We start from the raw sequence: 16,371 nt of genomic DNA, 5'->3' as shown, positions 1-16,371 counted from the left end.
AGCCCATCTCTCCCGCTCCAATCACATCTGCTTGTGTTCTAAATAATGTAACAACAAGTAATAAATGAGTTGGGTGAATCGAGACAGGCAGGGAGGCTGGTTTAAATTGATCTGTTTGGACTTGTAGCTACATAGTTCTTGCTGTAGTCAGACTTAAAAAACAGAATACCAATCAAACGGTGAGTGATTAAACAGCCTGCGGTGTCCCTCTATTCCTCTTTTATTTATTCAGCTAAATTTGCAAGCACTATTAAATAAGTAATGGGCTTGTTGTCGGGTAGCACTAATGTCTTATTTTGGTACCCAATGGCCATATAACTGCAGAAGTAGAGAGAAACATTCCCACATGCTTAATACCCAATAGGAAAAAGTATTTACAATTCTGAAGTTCAGATGCCCTGTCAAACTAATTTCCCAATCTCGGTCTGTCACATCCTAAAAATATTTTAAACTGTACAAAGTTTTGAAAACAATTTTAACATTGCTTATCACCATACATGTGCAATCGGATTTTTATTCAATGTCAGCTGGTCTGTCTCACTTGAACAACATTTTAAAGACCATTTAAAAGGTGTATTCTCAGGACTTATTTGATAATTAAGGTCCTAATTTGGAAAAGTTTAAATTGACGACAGTGGTTAACAGTTCATCTGTTCTCATAAGAAGGATGAGGTTCATTGAGATTTTACTGTAGTTTGCAATAAATGGAAAGTCGAGGGAGGAAGAAGCAACGAGAAGCAGGGACCATTTGCTTTTAAGAAACATCTTGAACTACAGATGAAGATGCATAAGGATAAAAGACCAACAAGTCCACAATGCAGGAAAAACAGGAGATAAACAACAGGGTGTTTGTTTCAGAAATGAAAAATGCAAACCTCTATGGAAAACGAAGCATCACTACAGAGCATCTCATGGAAAATAGATTGAAATAGATAGACAACGTATACGCTCATCAGAAATTTGGAGGATGAAATAAAATAAATCTAGGGGCTAGCGAGGGAGTCAAACCAAATGCTTTTGGTCTGCAGCAAAAATAAATATTCATATATATTTGATGTGGAGGGTACATCTTTATGACAGTCGCTAATCCTTTAAGATGTTTCCATGCGAAAAGTTGAACCTCGGCAATAGTAGTAGAGACAGTGATATAAAATAGGGCTGACAGCCATTTGATGAATCACTGACAAAATCAACTCTTAGGCTGTGTTATGACAGCAGACGTGTGTTAAATGGTCTGTATCTATACTTAAAAATCAATGCTCATGGAGAAAATTCGAGCTTACATTTAAGCTGTCAAAGCTCAAAGCGCTTGCTCTACTGGAAGCATTATGACTTTCTGTGTGTCATTGTGTTGGATCTCACATTACCTTTTTATATCAGGCAATCCAGGACATAATACCTCCTTATAATAACTATGAAAAAAATTGAAATTGTTGTTCAAGACGAGTTGCAATTTCTCAGATTCTTTGTTTTGACTTTATATATTCATTGCTGAAGTCTAAAAAATTGAGTGACAAACTATGGGACGAGGTCAGCAAAAGGTTAGGTGCATGTGGAGTCCTGTTCACACAGTGAATACAAAAGAGGATCAATAATATGTAAGAAGTGCTGTGGGCAATTATGGTATTAATTTGCCATAACGGTCTCAGAACATTCCATCAGGGTCACCTCTTCCCTCAAAACATCACAGATCAACCAACTAGCATTACTATTTCAGTACAGCATGTATTTCTTCAAACAGTACCGGGGGGAAGCGAGTACTAGGTGTTAATTTGAAGGTGATGCTTGGGTACGGGTGATGACACACACACATACACACTACTGCTCATTGATTGGTTGATATCTCATTACAATACATCTTCAACATTGTTATTCCATTGGCATGACTGTGATTTCTTTGCTTCAGAGATCTAAGGATAGAAATGAATAGCCACCCAAAGTGGATTTGTTTTTATTTACACTGTATATATTTCATATACCTGCACCTAAGCTGAATAGAGTATCAGTAATATGCACAATTGTGCACTTGGTATAGAAGTCATGAATGAAATAACTCAGTGGCAACAAGGACCGGACTGTCCCATCATGTAAATAAGTTATTATCGATGCGGGAAAAAAAATGACCTTTTGACCTAAATTTGTATCCTGCTGCTGGTCCGGTAATGAATATTTATCCAACAACCAATAGAAACTCATTTTATAATGCTTATCTATCTCCATGTGCTATTCGTACTGTCATTCAACAGTATTTCTACGTAAGGCGATTTCTCCATTTAGTTTGTATTGGACCAGTAAACATAATAGGCACATAAAGCCCGCTACATTGGATTATGAAAAATATGCTGGGAGCAGACAATTTACAATGAAGGCAATCGTGTTAATTTAATTTGCTTGCAAGTCACAATCATGTGGTTAAATTAATAATTGAACTACGTATATGTTGTATGTATCTTTGTGGAAACAGCTCACATCAAATGTAGGCAGGAAGCAGATACTGACTTTCTACTGGTCTTCAAAAAAGAAACCAGTTTAAGAACCTGCTCTACAGCAATGTGCAGTTTATGGGATTTCTTTTAATCTCACATTCTTTTCATCAGAATCTTTAACTAGTTATTTCTAAAACAAGTCACATTTAGTAGGTACACCAATTGGTTCAACTAGTATTGCATTGCACAAAACTAATCAATGAGATGTTTTTTTTTTTTAACTTGTTTTGTTATTAAAATTGTATCCCAGCAACATTTGGTGCAGCAGTTGCTTCATTTGTATTTAATCTCAGGTTGTCAATAAACATCGGCCTGGGCATTTTACATCCCCACATCTTCAATATTCTTAGGCTGATTCATGTGCTCAGTTAGATTTCTTGACATTGGCATCCCTGCAGATGAAATCACAGAGTCGTTACCACCGTAATTGTTGGAGGGTGGTTTACAAGTAAGAGACAACAACAAAAGTGGATCTGTGATTGCCACCATTTGCATGAAAATAGACATGAGCAAATTTCAATGCATTAGCCCGTATGAACACGCTAGAAATTAAAAATAAAATCTGGTTTAGACAAAAATACAGGACTTAGCTGCAGTTCTGTAAATAGAGTCGACAGATTGAACAGTCGGTCAAAGTATAGCAGTATTAGTCTACAGTAGCTAACAAATCACATAGGATAATGAGAGATGGTGTGAAAATAATACAAAGAAATGAATAAAATCTGCATCAACATAAGGGAAGGTCATAAAGAGATAACGACTAAAAAATATTTTATGGAGGATCTGTCTAGTGTTGAATATTATTTTAGTAGTTTACTGCATTTTTTCGCAGTAGAACAGCAGGTCACAAACCCATTATAGTTTGGTAGGGAGTTTAATACTCGAAAGAGTTCGCAATACAAGAAATTAAGGGTATCAGAAACTGCACAGAAGTACAACCTTTTAAACTGAGGACAGACAGCATCCTTGGAGTGAGCCATTCTTTTCAATCAACTTTTCTCAAGCCTCAGTGAACATTTTTTTTACATAATTAAACACAACAATTAGCTAAATACAAGTTGATGAAATGAATGTAACCTTGAAAGATACATATTCCACAGAAGACTGCACAGATAAATATATGTTAAAGGAATGGACCAGCGATGATGGCCCATTTTTTCCACTTATATTATCTCTTTTTGCCTATTCTTTGATCAGAAACATTTTATTAGCTTGCATTTTTAATTATATCAATTTGTTTTGAGAAATTAGTAAATAACTACTCTTGTAATGCCTATTTCTGGGTAGTAATATGGCCCCGTCCCCTTCACAATTCATCAAAGATGGTACCTTTGAGTGGTTTTAGTTTTGTTTTCATTTTAATTTGTATTTCCCACCTTCTTTGTCATTTAATGTTTACTGTATGTCATGTGGACCCATTATTGCGTGTTTTAGCATACTTGGCCATGACATTTATTAAAGGAGAATAACTGCTTGTTGGTTATACCATTTCGTCAGCGCATGCTTGCATTATTACCATTTCCATTGAGGGAAATGTCGGCACTATTCGGCCGTTACCGCGTTATGACCACAGGGACCCATGTGGTTCAACTAAAATGTTTGTGCTCTTGGACTGGCTGCGATGGTACGGCTGGATGGATGACTGGAGGAGGTGAGGATGTGGACTGAAGAGCGTCATCAACATAGGGGCCCGGAGGAGATGTGGAGTTTGAAAACTAAAGTAAAGAGAATCAAATTGGAACAGGAGATCTGAACCATTCTTTCCATATGTGTCTACGGTATGTTATTCACCAACGGATACTACAGTTTCTTGTTTGCGGTGCTTTGGATTGAAGAAAGGAGAAAAGACAAGTACATTTTTTATATCTTGTCAATTCATTATCATTGATATAATTTGTATCCCTTTTTATGATAAATATCCTTTTGCCTTTCCACAATCTGATTTCCCAGAATCTTTAATGTGGAAGATTTCTGGAAAGCCACTTATCTCATGGACAACCTCATATTAATCACAATTCTTGGAATTAACAAGGTCAGACCATTTTCTCCGGACAAGATTTAAGATTACAGTATTTTTTTTTTATGGTGATTGAAGGATGTGAGTGAACTCTGAGATTGTGCCTGGCAGGAGCACACCATAAATTCTTCTTCACTTGATCTATTTCTCTCCTCTCTGAAAGGCTAATATTACTTCCATTCTGGTGACATTCCCTAAAATCTTGTTAAAAGATAATGAAGGCCATTTTATTCATGTATTTATTTATTTAAAGCTATTTTTAATATATTTTATACAAAGCCTATTTAATCAAACCTGGAGTCGGAATCACATTTTTTAAACTTTATATTTAATTTATCAAGAGTGGAAGAGTCACCGTCTTGTTTGATAAATTGTTAATGTTGTGGGGGATGTGGAAACCCTGGGACATTTGTCAAGCTATCCACGGATATCTGCGTGGAGCAGCCCTCTCGACGTCTGACAACATGTCACTTATTCACACAGTGTATTGTAGTACCGTATTTTCCGGACTATAAGATGCACCTGATTATAAACCGCACCAGATAAAATTGGGGGAAAATCTTGTTTTGGTCATATATAAAGTAGTGGCTTATAGTCCGGAAAAAAAATTAATTTCTGTGTTAAGGTTGCAGAAAGAAAACGTCGTGTGAAGAGTGCAAGGTTGACACACTGTTTCATTTAATTAAATTGTATACCTGTTGAACAGATGGAGGAAAGACTTGATACGTATATTGAATAATTTCATGGGATCCAATTAAAAGGTTAACAGAATTTAGGCTTCCCTCAGAGACTGAATTTAAATACAGAGATGCTGCTGCCATGCCAAATTATTAAATAAATGTTGGATTTGAATGAGAGTCAATATTATATCTAACAGAGCGTCCTGAATTGCAATCATTTAGTGCTCCTAGGTTTTGTGAGTGGCAGAGGTATGATATGAGAGCCACCTGATTGGATATTAAGGTGGTTCTAATGGTCAAACGGCATTCATTGTAAACATTTAAGGAATCACTGTTAGATATGACAAAAATCACACGTGATCATTTTAGTTTACCATGTTTCTGCACCTAGGCTGTGGTGTTACATTCAACAGTTTTCACTTTACAGCAACAATCCATTTTGAAACTGCTGCCACTCTCCTCTCCGCCAACTGCTACATGCTGAAAAGTAAATACGGGAAGCCCTTGATCTCCTCTATTGTTGTTTCCGTTGTTTGTGTCTTGTACCAATTGGTGGGTTCAATGCCACTTGCACTTGCAGCTTGCTGTCGAACAAGTAGAAAATCAACCACTGCACAATAAGGGTGGTGTTGGAATTTTTGCCAAAAGGTTCTACCTTGGTTTCATCGGACCATTGTTTGGTATATTTTATCATGATTTGAAACGAGCTTAGAATACATATCTGTGTGTGTGTGTGTGTGACTGACAGACAGGCACGCTTGAATAACTCAGCAGACTGATGATAACTTCTTACCAAAGTCACTCTCACTAAAATAGTGTAATATTTTAATATAAAACATGATGCAAGGAGGGGGTTGGTCAATGACACTTTCCACGGGACAAATTGTATCGATAATTTAGAAATAATATTCCGAGATAACGCTTATTGGCAATGCACACTACACAGGGAGGAATAGGTTTTAAAAAAAGTGCAACAAAAAAGAATAATTTGCCAAAACAAATTACACACACCATGTGATGGGAAAGTCAGAGTAGCTTGACCTGTGGTCTTTGAAAATATTGTACCTTTCCTGTTTCAAAAAAGACAACTAAAATAACTTTAAAACAAATACAGTCAGCCTGCTGCAATTCCTCTGAGAGAAAGTTAGTGCGGATAATGGACAATTAAAGCCAAACAAACTCACAATAACAGCCACACGGTCACAGTGTAACAACTTTAACAGCTCCAAAATGTCCTCCTAAACTGAGGTCTGCATCTGTCTGCTCACATCTACCTAAAATTGTTGACAATATTTCAAAGTCAAAATCAATAGAGACTGGCAAGATGGGAGCCACCTAATTTTTTCTATTAGAAACCTCCAGCATTCAATTAGAGCGGCGGAGTTGGAGAAGTTTCAGCAAGTTCATGTCCTTAGGGAAGAACACTGAAAAGTATAGAGTGGAAAAAGAGTGAATAATAAATCCATTCTTGACAAGGAGAAATGAAGTTATCTCGCCACTATCATCCAACAGCAATCTGTTCCAGGACACTGCATGGGCCGAGGTTCTTTTAATTACAGTTTGAAACATTTTCCAATCGTACCTATCTTTTGTATGTTTATCATATTGTGTTACACCCCTAGAGAGACACGCACTTTTATAAATTACCTCCTTCCATAGCATACTAACATCTATCCTATCGGATCTGTCTGTGACAGCGATTTCCCCCAAGAAAGCAAAGCCCTTATCCAGGCAGTCGACTCCACGTAAATAGGACAGTCTCTCGGGAGGCTGTATGACTACATGGATGAGAAAGGACCCTGAAACTCAAACCAAAAGACATAAAACAGGTGGAGTTTGTGCAGGGGAAAAAATAGTCGTAGATCATTGATAGAAGAAAAGTCTAATAAAAAGCAACAAACAAAGAAAAGCATTTAAGTTGTGTCTTGTGTCAGTTAAGGTTGTTATGTGGTCCCTTTGGGGACAATTACAGACCTGGCGACATGAGTCTGTGTGAGTGAATGTATAGTGAGGATGGGCAATTACTACAGGACCACTGTACACGTTCACAGCAAGTATTGGGAGAGTCAAGGATTTCGTGATGGTCTGCTCACGTCTTATGGCGCTTCGTGCTAGAGCACTTAAGTCTTATTCAACCTTTAAGTCAGGGGTGTCAAACTCATTTTTTTCGTGGGCCGCATTGTAGTCATAGTTTCTTTCGGAGGGCCATTATGACTGTCAACCCAAATAAATGTATGAGCACCTCATATTATATGGAGTAAAAGCTACAAAACAAACTGACAAATAACTCGTTTTCAAATCAGACGAGTAAAAACTGGTCAAATATTTAATAAAAAAAAAAAAAAATTAAAAGTGAAGACAATTTGCAATTCTAGTAATGACACGAATTTGATGCACAATTTGTCTTCGTGGGCCACATAAAATTATGTGGTGGGTTGTATCTGGCCCCCGGGCCTTGAGTTTGACACCTGTGCTTTAAGTGATCATTTTTTGATTTTGTACTGAGAACACTTTCTTAGTACGTACCTTCCAGCAATCAGTTTTCAATCACTCAATTCTATTTGATCAAATGTCTTCATTTGTCTCTCCACCAAGATCTTTGTATTGGGTGAGGGATGTCTTTTCAAACTTATCTGTAAGATCTAATGAGGGCAAAGACAAGGTAATAGAGCTAGTACAGGACTCAAACTAGATAGAGAATACGTAACTCGTACATAGAAATTTAAAATTGGTGTTATTATCTGACTGAATCTCCCAGTTTAGCAATTTCTCCTCTTCTTACCTTGAAAGTGGTCAAGGACTGTAGCTTTAATTATCCTGCCAGCTATTTCCCTCCTCCCGAACCCTTATTGTCACAGAGCACATGCCTTTTGTGAGGGGCTCCAAGCGCTGGTTTGAGATGAGTTTCTCAGAGCTGGCAGAAATGTTGGCAACTGAACAGCTTTATTCTCTGTTCACATCATCCGTGCTTCAGGACTTCCAAAGCTTCACCGGTGCCTTTAAATGCCTTCCCAACAGCCCGCTGATTCGAGTTTCCGGCCAAAGTACCATTGTTCTTGGTTCAAAATTCTGCCTAGCTCTCCATTCATGCAACATAAATACACACTTTAGTGCCAAAGGTGTCACTGCATTTGTCACAGTAGCAGGTATATAATGACAGAATATAACAAGTATGTCACTCAGAAGAGCGCAGGCCTCAGCCAAGGCTCATTTCTTAAGAAAGTGAAAAAAACGAGGTGCTGTATGTCTTCCCTGTGTTTGTTGATCTGTTCATTGACAGAAGTTGATGAACAGTTGGGCATTGCCAGGACTATATTGGAGGGTAAACAGTACCATCGGTGCCTTCCTCAAATAATGGTAAATGGGTTATACTTGTATAGCGCTTCACATCCCATTCACCTACTGATGACATGCCATTAGGAGCAACTGGGGGTTCTGTGTCTTGCTCAAGGACACTTTGGCATGGTTACAGTGGTTGAAGATTAAACCCCCAACATCTGGATTGTGAGGCAACCACTCTACCACTGAGCCATATCCCCCAAATAATAAAATGAAAAAGAATACCCACACTCAAATATAATTATTCGCTGAAAAGACCCATCTCAGCCCTTTTAACAGTCTTGATTCTTTTTTTAATTCATTTAGGCTATATGAACATTATTTTCCAACTTGCAATAGAATGAAGTTGAAATCAATTAAAATGGATCCTCTTCACTAGTGGACTCATTGGAGCCATCTCACCCAACTCCAGCGCTCTGCACAAGAGGCTCCTGCCTGTGCCAGTGTTACAATGATTGATAGTATTATATAAAAACATATATTGTACTGTATAACCTTATACATACCTAGTTTTTATAGCCTGTTTTTATTTTGATATGTGGGTTTGGTATTGATGTAAGGGTGGTGACTCCTGTGCAGTCCGAGCTACACCAACCAAATCAGTGCCCAGCACTTTCTTGTGAAGGTTCGGAGGATGGAGTTTTTACGAACATATACTCTTTATAGTCGCTGACGGCGAAGTGGTACTCTAAATTTGCCTTTGGTGCAGGCAGCATGGATTCACTTCCCACTCAGTGAAGGTGTGAATGGATGTCTGTCTCTGTGCTGGACAGTATATGTGTGCCCTGCAAGTGATTGGCAACCAGTTGAGGTTGCCTTTCGCCTGAAGTCAGCTGGGATAGATAAAAAGTCAATTAGAACTACATGGACAGTAGTGGCGTAGAACATTTACACAGTATTGTAAATTCAGTATATCATCTCTTCTTTTACAGAAGCCATCTGTTCCAATTGCACTCATGCTGATGTGTTTCACCTTACATATATCTGTCGTCATCTCCCTGCATACTGGGTGGCTAAAGATAATGTAATTGAAAAATGTCCCTCCTAGCAGAATTGGAAATTAGGTGCACTGTGTAGAACACAAGCATGACATAATAATATCCACACATGGACGAAATTGTTGCTACCCTTCTGTTAATAATAAGAAAAAAAAAACAATAGTAATAAAAACAAAGAGAGTTTTAATGAACATTAACCAGTAAAAATCAGATATTGCTTTTGAGTTGCAGTACAGCAGAATTACTTTAAAAAAACAAACAAATGAAAAAGGCATGGACAAACATGATGGTATCTTCAATTTAGTATTTTGTTATTGTCCATCATTTTTCCTCCTATGGCCAGATCCACGGATCCTGGCACCAGTCCTGTGGATCTTAGCTTTCGGAATAATATGTGCAATTGTGTAAAAGGCAATAAACATGCTTCCTATTGGCGCCACCATTTACCCGTATTTATTCATTTCATTCTTTCCATTTGGAGTGGTTGCTTCACTCTGAGTACTTTACTGCAAAAAGACCTCCTTCTTTACGTTTTTATATTCAGGCCTCTTATTATCCTGTCTTTCATCACCACTCAGGAATTACATTCCTCCATGTGTCGCTCTGAGAAATATGCCGTTCTCTGAGTTGAGTTGTCACTGTTAGCCATTGTGTGATTGTGTGCACGCGGACTCGTGTGTGAATAACTGTGTAAGTATTTGTACAGTATATCGGCTTTCAACTTATTATGGGTTGTAAAAAGATTTCCTTCCTTTTAAGGCGTCATTATTAATGTATGATTGTTAGTAAAAGGGATGCATCAATGCCCAATGAAAGTGAATCCAATTTGACATCTCTGGGTTGTTAAGTGGACATGTACAAGACAAGTAAAGCATATCAACACGATGCTTTCCCGAAGTGTTCATTGTTAAATAACTTTGCATTATCAAGGAAGATAAAAATAATTTACCTGATGATTCTTATTTACACACTAATGGATCTGTTAAAGGGCCTTTTATCATTTTAGGCTGAGGCATAGTTAGGGTACGTGTACAGGAAATTTCAGGATGAGCAGTTATTGGTTTGATTGGAAAAAAAAAAAATCAAATAATTTCACTAACAAAGCTTCAACAATAATTAACCTCAGTTTCCAAATAATTTTTGAGTTTTGTTAAAAGGAGAGGTCATGTATACTACAAAAGGTCAACATGAAACTGTCCCAGCTTTTTTAGAATGTGTTGCAGGCATTAAGTTTAAATAGAGTGAACATTTGCAAAAAGAAAATCTATCTCAGATAGATTTGTGGCATCAACCCATTGTACAGTCATTGATTTGTGGTCACTCATTTATCTGCAGCTATCTCTTCCCAGCTTGTCATCTTCATTTCACCCCTTCTTTCTGTTTTTTAAGTGCCTATCTCTCAGTATATCTTCTCATAAAGTAGATTATTGGGTCATCCAGGAGTTTCATATACTTCCGATTCAGCAAGTTTCCCCTTAACCAGTGCAACCGCTGCATTATTTATGGTCAATTGTGATAGCTGTTAATGTCGAAATAGGAGACAGTCCATCTACTGAAAATAAGATCATTATCATACAGCAGGTCAATTCTGGTTTCTTTTTTACGTACATATGACATGTATCTGATTTTTTTTTTTTTTTTTGCATGTCAATGTGAACATACAATTTAGATTTGGTCAAAACTGACCTCGGCCTCTTTTGTGTAAGGAAATTGGACAAGCATCTGATGAGACTGGATATCATGCTAACAATCTAAAAGTTTAATATTTATGATCCATCAGTTTATCTACTGTACATGAAGCATAATAATCTGCTGCCTATTCGGAAAATAGAAAACAATACTCAATCAGTATTCAATATTCAAAGAATTCATCATAGTAATTAGGTTAGAATAGTTTTACAACTTTAACTGGTACTGATTCCTCTTATTTGTCTTATAAAGTTGTTCATTTTTATTTAGTCATTTATCATATACAAAACTTGTTAAAAGGCATGTTAATACTTTATAATATTCAACCATATAGTATTTAAGATAGACTCTATGTTACAATGTACAGTAATAATTACAATAATGATACTAAAAAGTTAAAACTCAGGTTTCAACAATATAAAACAGACATTCACTCAAACACACGCAAAATCACACATCTTTCGTTGTTGCATTACGATTCCTCTTCTGATAAATCCCAATAATGACATAAACACCAAAACATTTTTAGGCATGTCAACCAAGTACCAAAACATTGAATTCACATTGTCGTACTGAGTGCAGTAGTCGGCCAAGTTTTGCCACGTCTTTTACACCCAATGTCTGGGTTCTTTGAAAGGACATCGAATTCAATTACATCCTCCAAACTCTCCAATTGATGTTCCACAGCTCCATCTTTTTCTGAAGCCACTCGCACTGATAAACGGCGCAATGGATAAATGGTGTAATGATATCCTAGAGCTGCAATGATCTCATGGCTGGAGCAATGGGAAGAGGTTTGTATTGAAAGACTGATTCTTTTTTAACTTTTTTACTTTTCCCTCTATTTTCCCGTCCCACCGCACTATAAATGTACAAAACCTGTGTCATTCGTGTAGCTGCCCTAATAACACAAACACACACTTTTACACACATTGTCATTTCAAGCATGCTCTAAGTGCGCACCCATTGTCTATGTTGCCTTCACTAGCAGAATCAATGACAATTCTGGGTGGGTTTGATGGATGGAGGTATTTTGAAACAAATGTCAGAACATGTTGTAGTGAGATACAAAAACTCGCGCATGCATCCACAGACGCACACTTTTGATAGATACCTTCTAGGGAAAGCCTGAATATTTCATTAAGATTCATTTTTATGACCTATGTATTATTTACATGCAAAAACCGAGTCAAAGTAAACTAAATAAGGCTAGTATTATCAATGTGATAAGAACAAAGGGGGTAACTCAAAAAAAAAAATACAACACAAACAATCTGGTTTCAGATAATCTGAAACAACACTCAGTGCTCATCAAAAATTTAGAGAGAAAAAAAAACAGTATTTAAAAAAAAAGAAAAAAAACCCCACAGCTTTTAGAATCAAAATAAGAATCAGCTTTATTTTATTAACAATGTCTCTGTAAACACAACCATTTTAATGACAATTTGACTTAGATTGAATTATGTTGAACTACAACTATACTACTGTAGTCCATCCATCTTCTGTACCGCTTAGTCCCCACGGGGGTCGCGGTATACTACTGTAGTGTTTTTAAAAATTAAATACATACATTTGTCAGGAAATGTGTGTAAAAGTCTCATTTGTATTTAGTAGCCTACCTTTTTTGGCAGCATAATTGTATAGTGTAGTCTGCAGTACTTGAACTGTATAAGTCTTTTGAAAGATGTTGCATTTGTTTTTTGACAGATGTGGAGATCAAATTATATTAAAAATAATCTAAATCTAAATAAAAAACATCACCAGTGTTCTTCACCCCAAAATATTAATCATGTGCATGTACTGGGCTCCTCTGGTGGGATCCAGAATTGATTTGAGTCTTTCTTTTCATATGTGCTACCTTTGCACTAAGTGATGTAGTGAAATTGCAATGATGTCACAAACAGAGCAAGTGTATGGACTTGTAACTACTTGAAATTATTAGTATTGTACAATTAAGAAAACCCACATTAAACATTAAAGAAAACAATTAAAACCATGCGACAGGTGCACTTTACACTTGTAGGCAAAACCTTACATTTTCACACTTACCCTTCGGGACTGGATCTCTTTGACGTATAAAGGCAAAAGGAATTCAGACACCCCCTCCAGTCTCACCCCTTCTTTGGTCACTCGCAGATTGCCCATTCCTTCCTATAACCAGAGAGAGGGTGATGGTGGTCAGTGCTTGCTTGTGAGAACAGCCACAGCACAATAATAATAACAGAAGAAGAGTGTATGTTTTTCAAGGACATTTTTGGCATGAAGGGTCACGTTTGAGGATATGACAATGCATGCAGTCACGTCAAGACAATACGACTTAAAATTTTTAGGATGGTACGACAGATTGAGTGTGTAATAAACTCAATGGAATAGATTGGTGGGATATTTGAGTGTGACAGTGATGAGTCTAATTTCTTTTCGGTCAAGGGAAAGCACCTGGTACAAAAACAATCTTGTTTACTCTCATTTGACATTAGAAAAATCTCTAAAAATGTCTTCAACAAGGATAGAAGCATTGACATCAGTACAGAGAATGACTTTGCTGTCAATATTTGAGCTCACTCTTGTCTCAATTACACGATGAGGCGATAATGACTGACCTGCCACTGTGGCTACGATGAATACAAATGAGTTTGACTTGCTGGGCACTTGACTTTTTTTCCCCTTCATAATCACATTTATTGATGGAAATGACTGATATTTTTTAAAGGAACTGAATGTGGAAAGGTGCTATTGTTAATTATCCTTAATTGCCGGTGCAACAGACCAAAACATCTTTTCAAATTGGAAACTTTAGGCGTGAGAAAGATTGAAATGGAGAATTAAGGGCGAGGAGCTAAAGAAAGTTTCAAAGAGAGACAGGCTCAAGAGATGCTTCTATCAAAACAAAATCCTAAGAAAAAAGTTATTGATGGATGGAAAAAAAAACTCTCATACATAAGGGAAAACATTATATCCGTGTGCTCTTTTCTTCAATGCATATTACGTATAGAAACCCATATTTAAATTGCGTATTAGAAGAAAAAAAAAAGCTAAGCATTATTTAAGTGCCCACCAGAAATGGTAGCGCATGAGTGATGCAATGAATTTTAGTAATAGTGCAATTTAATGCACACCTAGATCTAGAACAAATCCCAGAATATCAGACTTGGCAGTCCGTTAAAAGATTTTAAAAAAAAATCAATAACAAAAACCAGCCAGATGTTTTCTGTGATCTGCGGCCATTAAATTAAATGAACAGTGGCGCATGACGCGTGTTCAATAAAAAATAACACAACAGGTCTGAAAAGTCCAAAACACAGGCATAATGGAAAAACACATATCCGCATTAGAACACAGGAGAAGCATCTACAGAATCAAACATTGAACAAAAAGTACAAGCAGCACATGCATGTACACACTCCGGTCAAGTAAACAATCAAGTAAAAGGGAACTATTTCTCATGAATATCTAAAAAAAAACAAAAAACATTGCGACATACATGACTTGTACATATACAGATATTTTGGCTCCATTCAGAAATTCATACTAAATGTACTAAACTGAACTGACTCGTACAACCAGGTGCAAACTGGGCTAAACTGTTTCATTATAACTAAGCACACTACAATATAATATCAGTCTCAAAAATATTTTCTCCCCCAAAATGTGGCATTTTGTCACCTTGAAGAGCATTTGTGCGCTGATGAAGAGGACAAAACAACAGAGGTGAGCTGTCATGGCCAATAATGGCCTTGCCTGATGGCCTAAACACCATCAGAAGCACTGACCTACATTTACACCCCAAATTGTAATACTTGACCCATGGAATTATATTAATATACACATTTCTCAACAGTCTATTCTTTTGATCATTTACAATATCCCTGGGCTGTTGGTTCCAGTACTGTATGTGGATACATGATATTATTTGTCCAGTAAGATTTCAGTCATACTATGTTGCCATTACATGGCGACCGGGGCTTAATGTCACACATTTTACACTTTAGTGTATCTCTTGGAATAGAAAAATATTATATAAATAATGTGCCAAATGAAAGACCAAAGTCTTGGCTGTATATTTTGTATTCATGTCATGTTCATATTCTTTTGTCTGTGCAGAGTTATAAGCAATCAAACAGAGAGTGTGAATATTTGGCATGTTGCTCCATCCTCAAGTAAGTTATCTACATGGGGTGAGATGTCACATTGGATTTACAAGCTAATGAAAAAAGGGTAAAATTATGTGTTTCTCCTTTTTTTTTTCTTTCTTTTTTTACTTGAAGGTGAACATTAAGTCGAGAAAAGAAAACGTTCACTATCGAGGTTGAAACATATTTTGAAATAGGCTTAGAAGTAACTTTCAAAAGAAAATCCAACAGTCAATAGATTACAGTATGACACTACATTACATTGACGTTGGTATCGTTCTGAAAAATGTGGTATCGAACATCCTTATTTCATATGAATACCATCGGTCAGACATAATAAATAAACAATAAAATATCACTGCCATCATTTTACCGCCACACTGGCTACAGTATTGATTTCAAACTTTTACAGGTTGCTCGAACTATCTTCATGACCTTGCTCTTAGATTTGGAATGAGCAGTTGCTTCAGTGGTCAAATGCCCTCCAAATCTTCCAGCACACATCTTGCCACTGGTTAAAGTTCTGTTTCTTTCTACAGTGGTTGTGTTGACAACTTTAATTTGCATCAATTAGTTGTTCCAAGAAAGGATATATGCAACTAGATCCAGTTTCATGCACAGCTATATTTTTGAGTCTCAAAATGCTTGAGAGGTAACAGTAAACCATATTCAATCACTTTAATTTTATTATTAACCACAGTGGTGTGGCATAATAGTGGTTGAATGCAACTCCACACAATGCAAGCTGCTTCTGAAAGTCTTGTGAATCTATATTGTGACTGGTTGTTTATCCCCTGCATAAGTATAATATGATTGACTGGCAACCAGTTCAGGGTGTACCTCAATTCTCTCTCCCCAAGTCCACTAGGATAGTCTCCATCTTACTCACAACTCTAATGGGGATAAGAGGTAGAGCAAATAGTGGATGGATGGAATATTTTAATGTAGATTGAGTAATATGAAACATTTTCACCAATATCTCTGAAAAGGTTAAATACATTTATCAAACATGACAAAATGAAAAATCTTGGA

The 16,371-nt window shown here is 36.7% G+C and overlaps 1 protein-coding gene across 1 annotated transcript in view; it reads right to left on the bottom strand.

Moving 5' to 3' along the window:
• LOC119120341 (zeta-sarcoglycan) overlaps positions 1–16,371 on the bottom strand; it is a 167,377-nt gene that overhangs the window by 37,904 nt on the left and 113,102 nt on the right. The window contains exon 3 of the mRNA XM_037247149.1: positions 13,259–13,360. Within this exon, the coding sequence (XP_037103044.1) occupies positions 13,259–13,360 (102 nt within the window). The remainder of the gene's footprint in view (positions 1–13,258; positions 13,361–16,371) is intronic.

Source organism: Syngnathus acus, chromosome 1 (assembly GCF_901709675.1).
Source record: "Syngnathus acus chromosome 1, fSynAcu1.2, whole genome shotgun sequence".
Classification (NCBI taxonomy): domain Eukaryota; kingdom Metazoa; phylum Chordata; class Actinopteri; order Syngnathiformes; family Syngnathidae; genus Syngnathus; species Syngnathus acus.
The sequence above is the reverse complement of the archived record's forward strand: the minus strand, read 5'-3'. Positions and strand labels throughout refer to the sequence as shown.